The 18,082-nt window shown below is 38.0% G+C and overlaps 1 protein-coding gene across 1 annotated transcript in view; it reads right to left on the bottom strand.

Annotated features, from left to right (window-relative positions):
• The window catches only part of LOC145999877 (uncharacterized), a 58,931-nt gene that overhangs the window by 19,564 nt on the left and 21,285 nt on the right, over positions 1 to 18,082 (bottom strand). Inside the window, exons 2-4 of the mRNA XM_083137147.1 lie at positions 14,598 to 14,780; positions 4,618 to 4,770; positions 3,411 to 3,625 (exon numbers count right to left, since the gene is read on the bottom strand). Of these exons, the coding sequence (XP_082993273.1) occupies positions 3,411 to 3,625; positions 4,618 to 4,770; positions 14,598 to 14,780 (551 nt within the window). The remainder of the gene's footprint in view (positions 1 to 3,410; positions 3,626 to 4,617; positions 4,771 to 14,597; positions 14,781 to 18,082) is intronic.

The following is an 18,082-nucleotide window of genomic DNA, read 5'->3' as shown; positions in this document are numbered from 1 at the left end:
GAGTAAACTTTACAAGATAAGCAAAATAATACATTAGATCTTCTTAAGCAAAATTATTTGAGAGGCTCTGGCCCCTAATCATTAACATTGGGGGGCTCGAGCCCCCCAAGCCCCATGGAGTCGGCGCCTATGTTTGTAACAGAACATTCAGTTTGTTGAAAATGTCGGAAAGGCATGTCAATTTATGTACAAAGGCGCTATCATTAAACTTTTCAGCATTGGCATGCTTTTCTTCTAAAAGGTGTGAGTGCAGTTGCTGTCTCAGTTCAAAAACACGGGATATGACATTGCTGAGGGACAACCAAAATTAGTTGCAATATACATAAGATGATGTTCATAACTTTCTATTAACACATTTTAAACTTTCAGAAAAATAATATATTTCAGAAGTTCTCGCGCCTCCACCGAAAATTTGACCTGTTTTACCGCAACAATTCTTATTTATTGTATATATTTTTTAAACACCCTTATCTGTATAAATTATATACACGTACATAATAGAAATAAAACGCCAAGGCAGGTATGCAAGTAGAACAAAGTCAGAAGTCCGACAACTTCTCATCTTCCGGCAATTTCTATATTTTTCTTAAAATTTATCTTTTTCTTTCACCAGACGAAATATCCCTTCTTGTAGCAACACTGCTTCTGCCAAGCGCCGCACAGAAACTCGTGAATGCGTTTTCATTTCTTGCTCTCTGATTGGCTGTTGGAAAGACCGGGTTACGCTACTCACTCGTAGCTTCCTAAATTCCTCACGATGGTGGGTTGTCACCGGTCCTATACACAGGCCGAATACCCGGAGACTGAACCCAGATGGACTCGAACCAATGTCGTCCCGCAGTCGGAGCCCAAAGCACAGCGCCTTAGACCGCAAGGCCACGGATGAGGACATTAATAACTATTAAAAAATAATAAAAAAAACCTTCTTCATTCGAAAACTGTTATTACTAGTGGCGGGAATTGAATTTCAAAACACGGGGGGTGGGGGGGGGGCAAGGGGCAGGACAGTTTACTTTCCCTTAGTACATAAGGTTTAGCATAGTGCGGGGGCAAAAAATCCCCTTGTAATCGCCGCCATTGCTTATTACCGCTATATTATTATCATATTATATTATCATTATTATTATTATTATTAGCATATATCCGCAGGGAACTTAACATCGTGCTGCGACGCCAAGAGTCCCGGGTTCGAATCCCGCTCGGGCTTGGTTGTTTGTGACTGTGCATTCATCAATTTCATCATTTCATCACTCATCCACATCTTCTCAAATTAGCCAAAAGGCACAAAACGCGAAGTAAAATAAACTAAATCAATGTAGGGAACTTTACTATTCAGTCCACCGGTTGAATGAATATCCAGCACAACTGTTTTTCACTTTTTTCCTCCAATGGCGCCCACAGAGGGGAGCCAGAGGGGGCTCTTGCCCTCCTGAGTTATCAGGGAAAACTTTGTGTAATTCTAATGGTAAAATTATAGAGTCAAAACATGGATGGACAGCAAATTAATTGGTGTCTGTTTGATATCTATGCATCGCGGAGAAGTATAAAAAAAGAATGAATTGTTCATCAACGAAGTGCAGTGGCGGATCCAGAAGTAATAGTTGGGAGGGGCGATTTTCAGTCACGTACGTAACTCACCTCACCAAGAAACAATTCCAACCTACACGCAATGTTTTATGTAAACAATATATGGTACTGTGAACAGGGAGCATATCCTAGAGATTACTGTTTTGCAAATATAGGGGTGCAAGGCTCTGAAATAGATGGTTATTGTTGTATGTTGTTATCAATCCCTTCCATTGTTACGGTAAACTGAACATTCTGGAGAAAAGTCAATAAAAAAATAAAACAAAAACCTGTTATCCAGAGTTCTCGGGCCAGATCACCGTTGGAAAAATGTCGCACAGTGGCTCGGATCCAAATTTAAACTGTAGGTCCATTTCCGATTAGCCTATCAAGCGCATAAAGTGGATTTATATCAAACATTAAAAAATATTCTCAAGCTTGCTAAACAAAACTCAGAGCTTTTGAGTTTTCAAAAATATTAGGCGTAATAATATGCCCTACCACCTGTGATATTAGCTCGCGTTAATTTGAAGAATAACCTTAAAATATTTCAACGCCATCTCCTGGTGGGGACTTGCGGACCTCCTGGAGGGAAACTGAAGCTAAGGCGCAGTGCGCTCTCCCTAACGACGAGTATCAGAACTACCAAGAGTGCTCAGAAAACTACCGGTGCTCAGTCAAGCGTGGTGAAGGGTGACGGCCGTAAGCGGGATTCCTCTGAATATAAAATTATCTTTTCTGTGATGTTTATGAAAGGAATCAATTCGAGTCCAGTTTCTATTTAGGCCGAGTCTGCTGCCACGCACGTGTCAGCAGTAAGAATAAGCGTCAAATTTGCTCCTGCCACGTAATTCGTCTGCTAAGCGGATGTTTCAAATATTAAGAACAGATGAAGAGAAAAATGCAAGTTTATGATTAGTGGGAATGAATGTACAGGTAATTTAGAACCTTTTTCTTTAGAAAGCACTTAGCGATATTATTTTAATGCTAACAGAACCTAACCTAACTACGAGAGCATTTAGGTTTGTTAGAAGAATGCTAAGGGACCTAATCTTAAAACATTTTTGTGAAAGTAATCGCTACAACTTCACAGTATGTGTTACAGACGTAATTGCATACATAGCATGATGAAATCACGATAAAACAAAGACCGAGTCTACTGCCACGGGCATCTTTTTTGAGGTTCCAGCAGAAAAAGAACGTGGCAGCAGACACTGCCTTCTAAAATAGCCACTCGCTTCGTCCCCCCCCCCCCCCCGTACGCGAATTTTCTTTTTCCAGTCAACTTGTGAATGCGTTTTCATTTCTTGCTCTCTGATTGGCTGTTGGAAAGTTACGGTGCTGTGATTGGGAGAATGTCTTATTTCCTATTTTTAGCGCAAATTTGCTGCTTTCTAATCTAATCTAACCTTGCATAACCTAACTTAACTTAACCTAACCTAACGTACAGCGCAAACAAGACATTCTCACAATAACAGCACCGTAACTTTCCAACAGCCAATCAGAGAGCAAGAAATTAAACCGCATCCACAAGTTAACTGGAAAAAGAAAATGCACCCCTTGTACAATCAGGAAGTAAACACGGTCGTCAGAAAAGTGCGTTACACGGCAATCAGTGGCGTACGTAAACCAGCCTTTAAGTTTTTTAAATAGTTTACTTAAATTATCCTCCTTTCTATTTTCTCTCTCATTTCTGTCTCTCACTTTCTTAAATCTGGTCATTTTTTACTATTTACCATAAATACATTTTTATTTGCAACTTTAACAATTTTAGATCTTTAAATGCCTTGTCCTAATAATAATATTAATAATAATAAATGTTTGATATATCTGTACGAACTTACTGGTGTTGTTGCAGATAGGTTGAAAGAATACATGTCTGGCCCAATTTCCTGTACATTCTGAGTTGAAGGAATGTTGAACCACTCATTCCCTGCTTGCAAATGGAATCCGCACCAAACATCAGGACGTGGGGAAATTTCTGGAACGCTTACTTTCCATTGAACAAGACAATCGGGCCAGTATGGAAGACTTACACTCAAGGAGGATCCATTAGAGTCTGAAGTAAACGGAAGTAACTCTTTTAATAATTCATAATTAATACATTTTTCATTGCGATTTTTTATTTCGAAATTATGACAATAATCCTATCTTATTTCTCTAAACATGCTTCCCATTCTTGAATTGGCAGTGAATGAAAAAATCATGATTGTGGATATGGGTATTGGGAGAAGGGAAGTTCCACAGTTTTCAAAATTTCAAAAATGAATGATGCTAGAGCTCACGCAATAAAAACTATGGCCAAATTCCCCCCCTTAACTTTCAAAGCTTTTCTATAACGAGGTGTCTAAATGTTAATAAGAAAATATATAACTATGCATGCGATGAAAACAGTAAAAAAAAAAGGTAAAGTGTTTCCCTGTGCTTAGCACCACGCCATAAAGGCGTATAGGGGGTGCGGGGATAACGCCCCACACTTTCTTCATCCGGTCGTGAGTAAGGATGATGTGATCAGCATCACACCCCTGACCGCCTTTACCTACCAGGGTTTCCCCCAGGTACCCATGCCATTCGACGCTGGGGCCGCTTCCAACGTTAGAAAAGTTCCCGGATTTGAACCGGCCGGGGATCGAACCAGGGACCTTTAGCATGGTAGTCAGGTAGTTTTCATGCTATGAAAACAATTACGTTGGATATTCACTCATCTAGTGGATCGAGTTGAAAAGTCTCCCCAAAAATGTAATAATAATAATAGAATACAATTGGTTCATTTTATTAGTCTATAGACTAATAGTTATTTTTGTGTAATAAAAATCATGTTACTAATACTACTATTGAAATTTTATCAATGGACTGAACCTACCTCTTTCAAAAAAAGTTTCTGGCGAGCCCATGTTTGTTGGAGTAGGTTTTCAAAAAAAATTGTTTGTGTCCCTTCAATTTCATCACTCATTGCCATCTTCGCGATTAGCCAAAAGTGGATGATATGCGAAGTAAAATAAAGCCAATCAATCAATTAGAATAAGAGCGCCGAAAATATTTTCCACTTACAGAAAACTGCTAATTGGAATTTTTTCTCGTCTTGGCCAAGGGTAGATTCCACGAAGCAGCTGTAGTTGCCCCTCATTGTTAGATTGGCTTCTCTGATCCTCAGATTACAATCATCGTTGTTCGGTTCTAGTAGAGGTTCAAGCCTGGAATCCACTGGAAATATGAAAAGAAGTGTTTGACTCATGGTTTACTTGTGTGCTGTAAGCAGGGGGATCATTGCTAACAAGGTTCAGGTTCATTTTCGCTAGCTGTAAAATACGATACACCCAGTGGCTTGTCCAAAGAGGGGTTGGTGAGGGTCATACCCTCCCCCCCCCCCGCAACTTTGGTCCAGTATTCCTAAAAAAAGAGAACTTCAAAGACAGGAAAAGATGTCACCATGAGGGCGGACTATTAAAAAGGAATATACGTATACCGCGTTTGTTAGAACCTGTCCCGGTTCCCGCGCTAGCTGATGGCTGGCTTTTCTCGGTGCTTGGGAAAGTCAAAGCCAGGCAGCCAATTAAAATACGCAACGTGGCAACAGCGTCTACGTAAGCGCCTCTCTTCTGGCTTCCATTCGCTCCTCGCTGTCCAGCAGACGATTTTTTCCTCGTTTGTCATTGGCACCGAAACTGTCGAGCGATCCCTAGCGCGGGAAACGGGACAGGTTCTAACAAGCGCGGTATAGCTACCTCCTCTCCCTTCCGAAAATCGTGGGTACGCAACTGGATTACACCGTAACACAGGGTGCGAAATCATTGAAAATTGGTGGGTCTTAATCTTCAGACCCCCTCCCCCACAAACATATGTGTAAATTATACGATATACATATTTGTAATGTTATTAAAAATAAAAATAGATTAGCTACTCAATTAAAATATATTATTTTTATTAATTACATAAAGAAAATTAATTTGTTACTTTTATACGTATCAGATATTGTAAAGCAGCTAACTAATTCCTTTACAACTGGTTAAAGATGTTAATAAATTATGAAATAGTGAAGTGGTTTTTATTTTGTGTAAGTTTTTGTTTAGTTTGTGTTTATGTTAAATCAATTAGATTTCATAGTTATTATTTTTTTGCATTCTTGCTTTACTTTTATTGTGCGTATTGATGTACATTTGTTAATGATCTCTTGAGAGAGAGAAAGCATTCAATACCCACTCACAACTTCACAAATTTGCAGTGGAGTCTCGTGGCCTCAAATTTGGCTGGGGCTTATTTTTTAAAGAATTTAAAATATAATGACAATTCACATGAATTACAAAAAATAGGTATTGTTCTTCTTCTAGACTACAAAACTGGACTTATTTTTTTAAAAAAAGTATTTAAAAGGTAATAACAATTCATATGAATTACAAAAAAACAGGTATTTACCTTCTTCTAAACTACAAAATTGGACTTATTTTTTTAAAGAATTTAAAATATAATGACCATTCACATGAATTACAAAAGAAACAGGTATTGCTGTGAAACGTACCTTTCTACGAACGTTGGTTCTCATTTAAACAAGAACTGTGCTCTCCTGTTCATCCGCTCAGCAAATTTTGTAATTTGTAAGAGCGTAATTGTGATTTGTGTTTTTGTATTAATGTAACACTCAAATGGTCAGGACCTAATTGTTTAACAACAAGTTTTTCTTGGTCACTCAATGTCTGAAATGGTGTTGCCAACAAGAAATCCACTTTGTTCATAGCGAATAAAAACCACCACAACGCTACACTACAACACGCGGGATCGAATGAACGCGACGCGACGGAACTAGCCCCGAATCAACACCCAAACCCACTGCACTCCCCCCTTCGCTCTCTCTGCTAGCACGTGACCTTCACTGTAGCGTTCTAGCGTGTAGCGTAGACCACGCCTTCCTCTGCAACGAGCCCCGAGACCGATAACTGACATCAATGCCGCTAGGAGCGCTGTCGTATCCATTGCAGCAGACGATGAACTTACGTGGGTAAAAATCGCCTTTTAAAAGATTGTGTGATAGTTTTGTATTATGGTGATTGAAAATTACGTCAATACGTCCGTTTTTCTTTAGGGGCTAAGCCCCGGAAGCCCCAAGGGACGAGACGCCATTGCAAATTTGTGTGTTTTCGATATTATTATTAGTAAAGTATATTTGAAATTAAAAGTAATTGCTTATCTTTTGTTTGTTATAACAAAAACTCTCCCCCCGGGCATTTTTGGTGGGAGGATTTTAGAGGCCAAGATTATTGGTGAGGAGGAAATCCCCCCGGCCGCTTTGGGTGGGGGGGGGGTCAGCCGGGGCTAACTTTATTCACGGGTTCATCCATTACAAAAATCATCAGGAGCGTTCTCCTTGGCAAACAGGTGATCCTTACATCATCTGATCCAGAAGAAATGGAATTGCTAAAAGAAACAAATACGCTATTATGGGGACTATTCGCCGGATGTTTACATTTCTGTGCTTCCTTGGCGCTGGCGGGAACTTGACTTCCGGTTTTCAATAGAATAGCATGGAGTTCAAAGGTGTAAAAGCAGTGATTTAAGAAAAGGCGACAATCATTGTGTGGCTTTTGGTTACAACACGAGGTTGGGAACAAATATTTTTTCTCGGGTATCTGTACATAGTTTTCAGACAGATCCGATACGGAAAAATCGGTGAATTCAGGCAGTAAAGCAAAAAGATTGGACACAAACACGAGCGAATAGGCTCTATATTCGACACTGCATCACCGGAGTAATTCAAATGAAAATGTTTTACGTGTTTCGAAACTCATAATCGTCTAACGCACATATGTTGACTATATTTAAAAATTTAAACTGTTTATAATCATACAGGTTTCCATAAATAATAACTTTATAATTTAATGTAATCAATGTAAACTTTATTAGTAAAATAAAGTCTTTTCTTGAACGACACTTGCAAAAGTTAATAATAAAATATTATACAATAACTGTGTATTTCAGTATTGTAACTATGCACTCGAATAGCATTAATAAATAAATAATAATAATAAATTTCGAATAAAATGTGTTTATTTCATTAGTTTAGTAATTATTTATTGTATAACAATTGCAATTATTATTATTATTATTACATTCTACTTTTATTACTGGCCTTTAACCTCTACAAAAATTTCTGACGACGCTCTCTCTATGCCATATAATAAAACTAATCTAAACTTAAAGGGACTGTGTTTGATTACACAATGTCGAAAATTGAAGTATTTCAATGCTTATAATTTATGTAAGCTTTATTTCAACCTGCAGAAGTCTTAACACGAAACTGTTGGTAGAGGATCAACATTGTCTTGGAAAATACTACTATTTTTCCGTAAATCTTCATCCAAAGGATCAGGGAAATTGCCAATCTTTTCTAGGTACCTTTGTTCTACTATATCACTCAACATTTTCAAGTGATCCATTTTGTATCCGATCTTTTATAAGAAAATAAGCTCGGTGACGATCTGTATTCCACTTGTTTACATTGGAAAATTTCCCAAACCGGAAGTTATTTCCCCGCCATCTATAATCGAATTGTCTGATCGATTATTTTTTGTTTACTCAGGAATAACCCTCATAGGGGCTATTCGCCGGATGTTTACATTTATGTGCTTCCTTGGCGCGGGCGAGAACTGCACTTCCGGTTTTGAAAAGAATACCACTGAGTTCAAAGGTGTAAAGGATAAAAGGCGACAACCTATATGTGGCTTTTTGTTTCAACATGAGATAGGGAACAAATAATTGTTCTCAGATATCTATGCATCGTTTTCAGACAGACCTGAAGCAGAAAAATCAGTGGATTTAGGCAGTAAAGCGAAAAGATTGGACACAAACACGTGGGAGTAGGCTCTGCAGGCGGCACTTCATCCAATCAAATGAAAATATTTTACGTGTTTCGAAAATTATAATTGTCTAACGCACATGTTTTGACTAAATTTTAAAGTTAGAACTGTTCATAATCATATTATAACGAATTTGCCTTTTGGTTGTAGTTAAGCACTCTCTTCATGGGAATGTAACAAAATACAGTAAAACCTGTCTATCCCGGAACATGATGGTTCCGAGCAAAATTTTCCTTCTTATACAGGGTTGACTTTAAATACAGTATAGAGCGCTGCAGGAAATAATGGAAAGAAAGATTTACATTTCGCATTACTTATAATGTAGAGTACTAATGCATGTACGTACATGAATAAAAATGCGATACAGTCGCAATAAGCATAGCAGATATTACAATTATGTAACTACACAACATGTTGGTACACTTTTTACAGTATTGTAAGAACGTACAGTCATAGGCGTAGCTACGGGGTGTGCCGGGTGTGCCTAGGCACACCCTAATGGGCTGATTTATCAAAGAGAATTAAAGGCAGATATTTCAATAAGAGAGAAAATAAGCGGCAGTTTGTAAGAAGTTGAAAATGTCATTACTTGGTACAAACGTGTGCATTATCGCTGATGAAACGGGTGGCTATAGATTTTCGATTTTTTTATGTCATTGGAGAAAGAAGATATTTACTGCATTCTACTCTGTACTGCACCGCCTTTCTTCTATACCTGTCACAAGCTGCACGTGTAAGAGAGCTTTCTCCAAGCTTACCCAAGTTAAAACTAAATTAAGAGAAACTCAGAAGCAGGATAGATTGGAAGCCCTGTTCTTGCTATTTGTGGAACAGGAAAAAGCTTAGTCTATTGATGTAAATGAAGTTATTCATGAGTTTAAGAACATTGTACCTTTTGACAGACGTCTCTTGTTATACATGACGTGTATTTTGATGTATTTGTTTGTAACATTTATGAAAATTGTGTGTGTGTGTGTGTGTGTGTAATTTCTATGCAATTTGATTTTTCTACTAGGTACATACAAGGTGGCGCACGATATGATCCACCATTTGTTTTTTATTTTTTTCAGATCTTAGATGAGGAATGACGTCATGTGTGCCAACAGTAGTTGCAGTAGTCATTGGAAATATCGTGTGATGAAAACTGAAGCGTAGTGCATCCACCTGTCCCCATCGGGCTAGAGTATACAACATGGCGGACAAAGGAAGACTTACGACGGAACAGCGATCAGCAACTGTGCTATTTTTCACCGAAACAAAGAGCATAGTGGGGACTCAGAGGCGCTTTCGTGCACATTTCCAAACTCGGTGGGCCCCCCTCGAGTAAAACGGTACACAAACTGCATGAAAAGTTTCTAGTGGGAGGAACAGTACTGGAATCAAACCGTGATCGTGGTAAACCCGTGCGTTCGCCTGAGAATATTGAAGCCGTCCGCGTCGCTGTGCAGAGAAGTCCTGGCAAATCGATCAGAAAAGCAGTAACACAACTTGGGATATCAAGACGTTCTATTCAAAGGATTTTTAAAAGTGATCTCCACATGCATCCGTACAAGATTACCGTGGTGCAAAAACTCACAAATGAACAGAAACAGAAGAGATTGACCTTCGCTAATTGGGCCGAGGGTAACAATGCAACACTGTATAACGTGTGGTTTTCTGACGAGGCGCACTTCCATTTGGATGGTGTGGTTAACAAATAAAATGTGCGCTTTTGGGCAGCTGAGAATCCACGAGTGCTTCATGAAAAAGTTAGCCATGCACCGAAGGTTACGGTCTGTTCCGCTATCTCCAGTCACGGTCTGATCGGACCCTTGTTCTTTGAGGAGACAGTAAATAGTGAACTTACTTGATCATGCTCAGTAATAGTTTTATTCCACAGCTTCTTGCCACAGCTTTACCGTTCAATACGCAGTGGTTTATGCAAGACGGTGCAAAGCCACACACAGCAAATATTGTGCTGGATTTTTTGCACGACGTTTTAAATCTTCGTGTAATTTCAAACAGATTTCCTGATCGTTTCGCTGGTGGACAATCCTGGCCCGCAAATAGCCCAGATCTCAACCCCTGTGATTATTTTCTTTGGTTTTTTTTTTTTTGAAGGACAAGATTTTCGGAAAAAAACCTCAAGATTTAATGGAACTGCGAAGACTTACTGTTCAGGCTTGCAGTGAAATTACGGAACCCATGTGCCGTAGGGTAATTGGAAATATTAGTGTTGGCTTGACTGAGGTTAAAAGTCAAAACGGTGGCCATATTGAACATGTATTGCAGTAGTACGTTTTTCCAAAGTGTAACCTTTGTGTCATTTATGTTTCATTGACAGATTCTTTATAATATAGTTGTTATTCAACAACAAAATGGTGGATCATTTCGTGCACCACCCTGTATATTCAGAAATTTTCAACACTGTCATTTAGTGAATTTATATTCCTTTACAAACATCAGTGCAGTTAAAGAGCCAAGTGATTGTGTGGCAAAATATGCTATTAAAAAGGTACAATACCTATTTTTTTTCTTTGTGCACACCCAAATATAAAGTTCTAGCTACGCCTATGCGTACAGTACGTCCTTATGTATCTTTTCGAACCCGGGACCCCTGTCGTCGTAGCGCGATGTGCATAGAGGGAAATAGAAAGATTGAAAGATGGAATAAGAGAGGTGAAGAAAGATTGAGATAAAAGTGAAGATAAAGAAAGAAACAAAGAGAGATAACAAGAAAAATAGAAAGATGACGAAAGAACAGAGGAGAAATAGACAAAGAAAGGTGGAGAAAGAGGTAAGAGATGAAAGACAGAAACTGAATCGTAACAGCTATGAGTATTGTAGCGCATTCTTCCGTATCGACAATGTTACCGATAAGCGAGTGGCAACAGAGGCGTGTTCCACTTACAGTATTGCATTGTTTTCTTGCGAGCGAAAAAAATAAAGGAAGAAATTTCCGTCTTACTGAGAATAAAAACATCTCGTTGGTCTTTAAATGGTGTTCCGTTTCCGCGTTAAGGAGGTTTCCGCCTTAAGCAGGTCATTTTCAGGTATAAAAATCTGTCCGTTCTGGTGACTTTTTTTTTCCGTATTTACAGGTTTCCTTCTTATAGAGGTTCCGGGATATGCAGTTTTTACTGTATATAAAAAGGAACATGCATTAATAAATGATGGCATGAAGGATGTAGAAAATTGCTATCTATAGGCGAAATATTATTTAATTATTCTGAAAACTAGGCTCTTAAATGAAGACATTCAAACAAATAACTTTTATATAACACTGGCCAAGTGACTTCAAAAGAAAACCGATTATGACATTCGAAGCAGGTTTTATATGATCACTTTGTCTATGCATTCTTTAAATTTATTTCAGAAATTCAAATGTAAAACATTCTTCTTGTTTTCGTCTTGCCAACGAGAAAATGGGGTTTCTAACCAAACCCACACTAAATCATAAACAGGAGGGTATATTTATCTACTACTAAAGGAATTACCACTGTATACTATTAAAAATTAAAAAAAAAATTAAATTTTTTTGGAGGGGGTTCAGCCCCCGAGCTCTCCCTCTGGCTGCGTGCCTGGTTTTGTGTGTCCATAGCTCTGCAGTCGTGTAATGATAAAATTCGCAGCCAAAACAGTGTCGTCACGGTTGTCACAGCAACCAATGTAACACAGCTACCTACCGCTGTGTAAATGGATATCGCTTCCCCAGCTATTACTCTGTTCCAGGAACATGCGCAGCAAGCGAACGAAAACGAGTCCTCTGCGCAAGTAGTGACAACACGCACGGCTTCGCTTCAGCCACTCGTTTTCTTCCATTCTGTACAGTTCTGCGCGGCCTTGCTCCACACATTCCTGGGACAGAATATAGAGCTCTATACTTCCGGATGGCACAAGCTGTTGTCGAGAACGAATGCAGCCCAACAGACAATGCATAAATACTAGTACATGTGATAGGATAATTAACAAAAATTCTATTAGGTGCCGCTGCACCTACTTCACCTAGCCGTCACATACAAGCACTGAAGTACGCAGGATTTATTTTTCGGTAGGGGCTGGAAATGTAAGGGTGAATAATACATATAGCTGTTCTCTAGGGGGCGGAATACGCAATAAAATATTTAATATATTTGGAACTTCCCACTCTCAAAAATTGCCATCGTGGTTCATCTTAAGGGAAGTTTGAATCTCCCATTCTCGTTTTTCCCAAAATTTTCACTGTTTTTATTCGTTAATGTTGATTTACTCAAAAGATCGGAGGGGGCTGTAGCCCCATCAGCCCCCGCTTTACGTACGCCAGTGCACACAAGATACGTTTAGGCAAGTTTACGGTCTAATAACCACGAATTACCCAAAAAGGTTAAGGACAGGATTCGGCTGTTGATGGAAGAAAAAAAAGAAAAAAAGAATACAGAACAGACGACCGAAAGAAACAGAAGAAGAGATAAAGAAAGGAATAGGGAAAGATAGAAATAAAGAAATAGAGAAGGAGAGAAAAGGAAAGAGAGACAGTAGGAAAAGAAATATAGAAAAAATGGATAAAGAGAGGAACAACAGAGGAACAGAGAAAACGAGGGAGAAGCAAGAAGAAGGAAGATAGAGATATAGAAAACATAGATAGAAGGAGATAAGAAGAGCGAGAGAGAGAGAGAGTGGACGAGGAGGAAAGATATTACAACTGACAGCCGAACAAGGGAAGAAAAATATATTTGCTTTGCTTTATTTTACTTCGCTTTTTGTGCCACTTTTGGCTAATTTACGAAGATGGGGAGGAGTGATGACATGATGAAATTGATGAATGGACACTCACAAACATTCATGGCCGGGATTCGAACCCGGGACCCTGGCATCGTAGCGCGATGTGCTAACCACTCCGCCACGGGAGCCGGCTGAAGAAAAATAGACTATATTTGGAAGAATAGAAAACAAGTTGCCACCACTAGAGTATGCAAGATTTTTCTATCAAAGGGGGCAACGAGATACGCTATAAAATATATCGTAGTTACGATTATTAACCTTCGTTTCAAAAGTTGTTCAAAGACAAAAATAGAATCTGGGTAGTTTTAACGGAGTTTGTATTTCTGATTTTGTTTCTTCCGATTTAAATTTTCTCAAAATTTCGGGATGGGCTGTTGCCCCTTCAGCTCCCTCCTGCATACGCCAATTGTAGCCACGACCACCAAAGTGGACTCCACCTGGAAATTTTTCATAAACACTGGAGCCCCCAAACGAAATTCTGTTTAAATCTCTTATCATCTCTCCCATTCCCACCTCCCTGTATTTATAAAGTTTTCAAGAACATTTAAGGGGTTCCAGAGGTCCGGACCCTCCAGGAATACTTACCAAGTATTGAAATTGAAAAAAATGAAAATATTTAGCATTTATTGTATAAATCGATGGTTATAATTTCCTCTGAACTTATTGGAAGGCATGGATTATATTAGATTGATTTGTTTTAAGCCTATAACTATGTGCCTCCACCGGATATCGAACAGGATTATATTAGGATCATACGTCTTTGAAGGACAGTACCAAAGAGTTGTGCTTGCACACTACTATTTGTGATAAGATGCATAAACTATTAATCAGGAACTTTACTTTTAGCCAACTGGATCTAACATCCTTTTAAACTTATTCAATGCTACATTACAATTTCTTCGCCAGGGGATTTGTTTTCATACAAATTATTTCGATCTTAACTAAAAGCTAGACAATGAGTATTTTTCCCTACTCATGTAAGGTAAACGTAAAATTCCCCGTGCATTTAGCATATATGGGGATTTGCGGGAAGGGCCCTACAAATTCTTAATATCGGCCATTTTGGAGGTGATGTAATCAGCACCACGCTCCGGCCGCCTTTACCCCTCAGGGTTGCCTCCAGGTGCCCATTGATTTGAGCTGCTTTATGTGCGGACAAGGCCGGAAAAATTCCAATATTAGATCACGCACCCCGGGAATCGAACCCGTAGCAGCCCGACTCCCTAGCGACTAGTCCACTCGGCTCTTAACATGGATATTAATTAATGCATAGGCCTATATTTTGATTAGTATTAATTTTATTTAATATAAATTTAATATAATTATTTTAATGTAGACATTAGTATTATTATCATCATTGTTTTTATTATTATTGTTATTATCATTATTCTCGACACACTTGGTTCTGACCTACTGCGTGACTGGAAGTTGTTACGAACTTACCCATCGGCAGTTGACCAGGAACCCAAACGTAGATTATTTGGTTGTTTTTCCTCCAAGTTACTTTCGTCACATCCTCGTCGTGGTCCAGAGTGAAATTGCACTGGATTTCGCCTTTTCTTCCGGAAGTTAAAAATGCCTTCTCTCCTGCGACACCAGCGCCAGTAATCCTCACTCCGCCAACGACTAAAAAAGGCAAAGAATAAGAATGAAAAGAAAATTTCCAGTTAAAACTATTAGCTCAAATTCGCAAGTACAGTGTGATACGTAAGTATTACCAAGCAAATTGTACATCACCATGTCTCTTTTCTTTATTTCACCAGCGAGAGCTTCAAGAATTGAAACAAAACGCCAAAGAACCTCAGCACCAGCAAAAATGAAACCATATTTATTAGAAACACGTAAGATGAAAGAAAAGTTAATGGAAATAGTCATGGACAATTTGCTGAGCAGTACTTGTGCATCCCACTGTACGCAAAATAAAAACATACATGTTATTGATAAAGTTTTGGAACAGAAATAACAAAACCTTTGTACAAACATCATTTTAATATTAAAACTTTTCATTTTATTGAGTTTCTGACGTTGATGAGAGTGTTTGAAGTTCTGGGAATTGGTTGTGATAAGAGTATGGTTTTGGGGAGTTCCAGGAATTGCGGCTGTTAGAGGAGTTGTTCATTTTTCTTTTTGATAAGAATAGTGTGCTACCTTCATTTGGTGCAAAGGTTCATAAACCTTAATCTTAAAACTCAGCTAGCTTATCTACAGGGTAGGGTTCTTTGTAGACAACGAAACCAGACAGGATGCCTTCCAATGGAGACGTTTAAACGAATATATTATTTAAACACAGGATACATGGAGTAAGAATTTTACATGATAAGCTACATTCTTCTATAATTTTCTCGTTATAGTCAATTTTCATCTCAATATTCTTTTTATTATTTATTTTCTTTATTTGGATATTCTTCTATATGTACTTCCTTCGTAGTGGGCAGATCTGGATCGGGACTTCCTTCTCAATGGGCAGTCTGGATCGGGACTTCCTTCTCAAAGGACAGTCTGGATCTGGACTTCCTTCTCAATGGACAGATCTGGACTTCCTTCTTAATGGACAGTCTGGATCGGGACTTCCTTCTTAATGGATGGTCTGGATCTGGACTTCCTTCTCAAGGGACAGATCTGGATCTGGACTTCCTTCTGGACTTCTTTCTTGATATGTAGGATCTGGACTTCCCTCTGGATTTCAATTTATTTCGGTTTTGACTATTTAACGAATTCCTTTATTCTTTTCCAACTTTTTCCTCTAAGCTTTGGGAATAATACTAATATCCTCCCTTGGGTCTGCGATCGGAACGCGCCACCACTAACTAGGTACAACAGAGTGTATACTTGGTGCAGCCGATTGACATGCGCATCCAAGTAGGTGCTACAGTTAAACTGCGCAACCAAAAAGTGCTGTGGGGCGTCGATCGGAACGCGCTCGCCACTGATGTAAACAAAATTTCCCCTATAGGAATGGTAAATCAACCAAACAGATGCAATATCTGTTCAAAGACACAAACTTGTATTAGTGCTTTGACTTCCTTAATTTTCATATTAACTTACATGTGATCATTGATTTGATTTATAAGATATATATATATTAATTTACTTCTTTCATATTTATTTTTGTCTTCTTATAATATATTCTATTGTTTTTCATCTTTCCAATTTGCTTTGTTCTTATTTAAACAATTATTCACATATATTATGCCAATTCTTAACCTTGCACGCCTGGTGCTGCCATCTCTATTCGTCTTTGGCAAACTATTCACCTTACTTGGTCCTATTGGGTACGTAACACAATATTCCCCCCGTTGGCCATAAAAAAAATTTGTCGTAATATATATATATATATATATATATATATATATATATATGCAGATACATTTTTTTTCCAAATTATATATGTACAAGTCTATTATTTCTTCTTGACGCTTTCTTTCTTCTCTTCTGTACAATTATATCTTCTAATGTTATCTAAATTCTCTCTCTTCTTTTTATTTTTTGTTTCTAGATATCTTATCACCACGTTCCAGAAAAATTCGTGACCTCTTCAATTATTTTTAGTTACAAAATATAATTCTTCAATAGTTCATCTCCTGCAAGTTTGCTCGTCTGTTCTCTCCAAGATAGTCTTTACTTGACGATGTCCTGCCAAAAAAGTAATTTTCATTTCACCCTTTTCTTCTTTCAGCAATCTCTCTACAGATTATCAGTTAGCTCAGATTTTTCCGTTTCAAAGAACTCTCTCTCTTCTCTAAGTTGACCATCTAAGTGTTTCTATCAGCTACAACAATTCTTCACATCAGCCTTAATTTCATATCAGCATGTATCTAGATATATTTATTTTCTGTGAGTACAACCCATTCTTGTAATACAACCGATTCTTCTTTAACTTTTGGGATTACAACCCGTTTCATTTGCACTTTTCTAAATACACGATGACTTTTAATCGTCTAAGCTTACAAAGAATATGTTTTACTGATACTATTCGATCTTCTTTCATATTTTCTTCTCCTTTTCCTGAGAGTTTTCTTCATGATTAACTTCCTTCTGTGCCTAACTGTTCTATCTTCTTCGTTCTTCTGTTCGTACAATTGAAAAGTTGATTTCCATTTTCCATATTACTTTCTTTGGCATCTTTACTTTTACTGGTTTGATCTTTCACTATCAGTCTCATTGTTCAATGGAGTGGTGATATAAATTAGCACTCATTATTCTTTCTTAAGATATCACTTGCAGAATAGATTTTCCTCCAACGATGACTATCATATATATACGTATATCTTTTTACAGTAACTAAATTTTTCTTCTGGTGAACTGGAACTTTTTCAGAGAACTTTAATAATTTTAGAAACATACGCTTGCCAGTCTGTAAATCATAACATCTCCATACTTAGCACTAGTCAGTCCTATTTGTATCTTCCAATTCTTTCAAATACTCGTCGTTTGTCAATATCTTGTTTTCTTTTTCTCTTCCCCTTTTTCTTCTCTTTCTTCTATTTTCCTTTCTATTCTTCTGAAGATCCTTCTTCCTCCTCTTCCAACTTTCTTCCAGTAAAGAAATTACTTTCATTTCTCTCTTCTTCCAATCTGGTTTCTGCCAAGACTTCTTCTTATGTTCTACATCTTCATCAATTGCATGCTCTCCTTGTCTTTTCCGTCTCGTCTTCTTCTTCCTTCTCTTTGGCGAAGTAGCATCAAAATCCATTTGATCTATGTCGACCCTTCTTTGCACATTCTTAACTTTCTTCAGGTTCCTTTCTATTTTTAATTTCTTTCTCTTCTTCTTCTTCCATGTCTTTACGTGAATATATCTAAATTTCATTTTACTTTTCTTTCTTCTTTGTTTACATCTTCGGTTATGTGTATGCTTCTTTTCTTCCTCCGTCAGAGACTCGTCACTGGAAATTTCTTCTTTCATCTTCATTTTGACATGGATTTCT

Source organism: Lepisma saccharinum, chromosome 16 (assembly GCF_977018435.1).
Source record: "Lepisma saccharinum chromosome 16, izLepSacc3.1, whole genome shotgun sequence".
Taxonomy (NCBI): domain Eukaryota; kingdom Metazoa; phylum Arthropoda; class Insecta; order Zygentoma; family Lepismatidae; genus Lepisma; species Lepisma saccharinum.
Note: the sequence above shows the minus strand (reverse complement) of the source record. Positions and strands in the feature narration are given on the sequence as shown.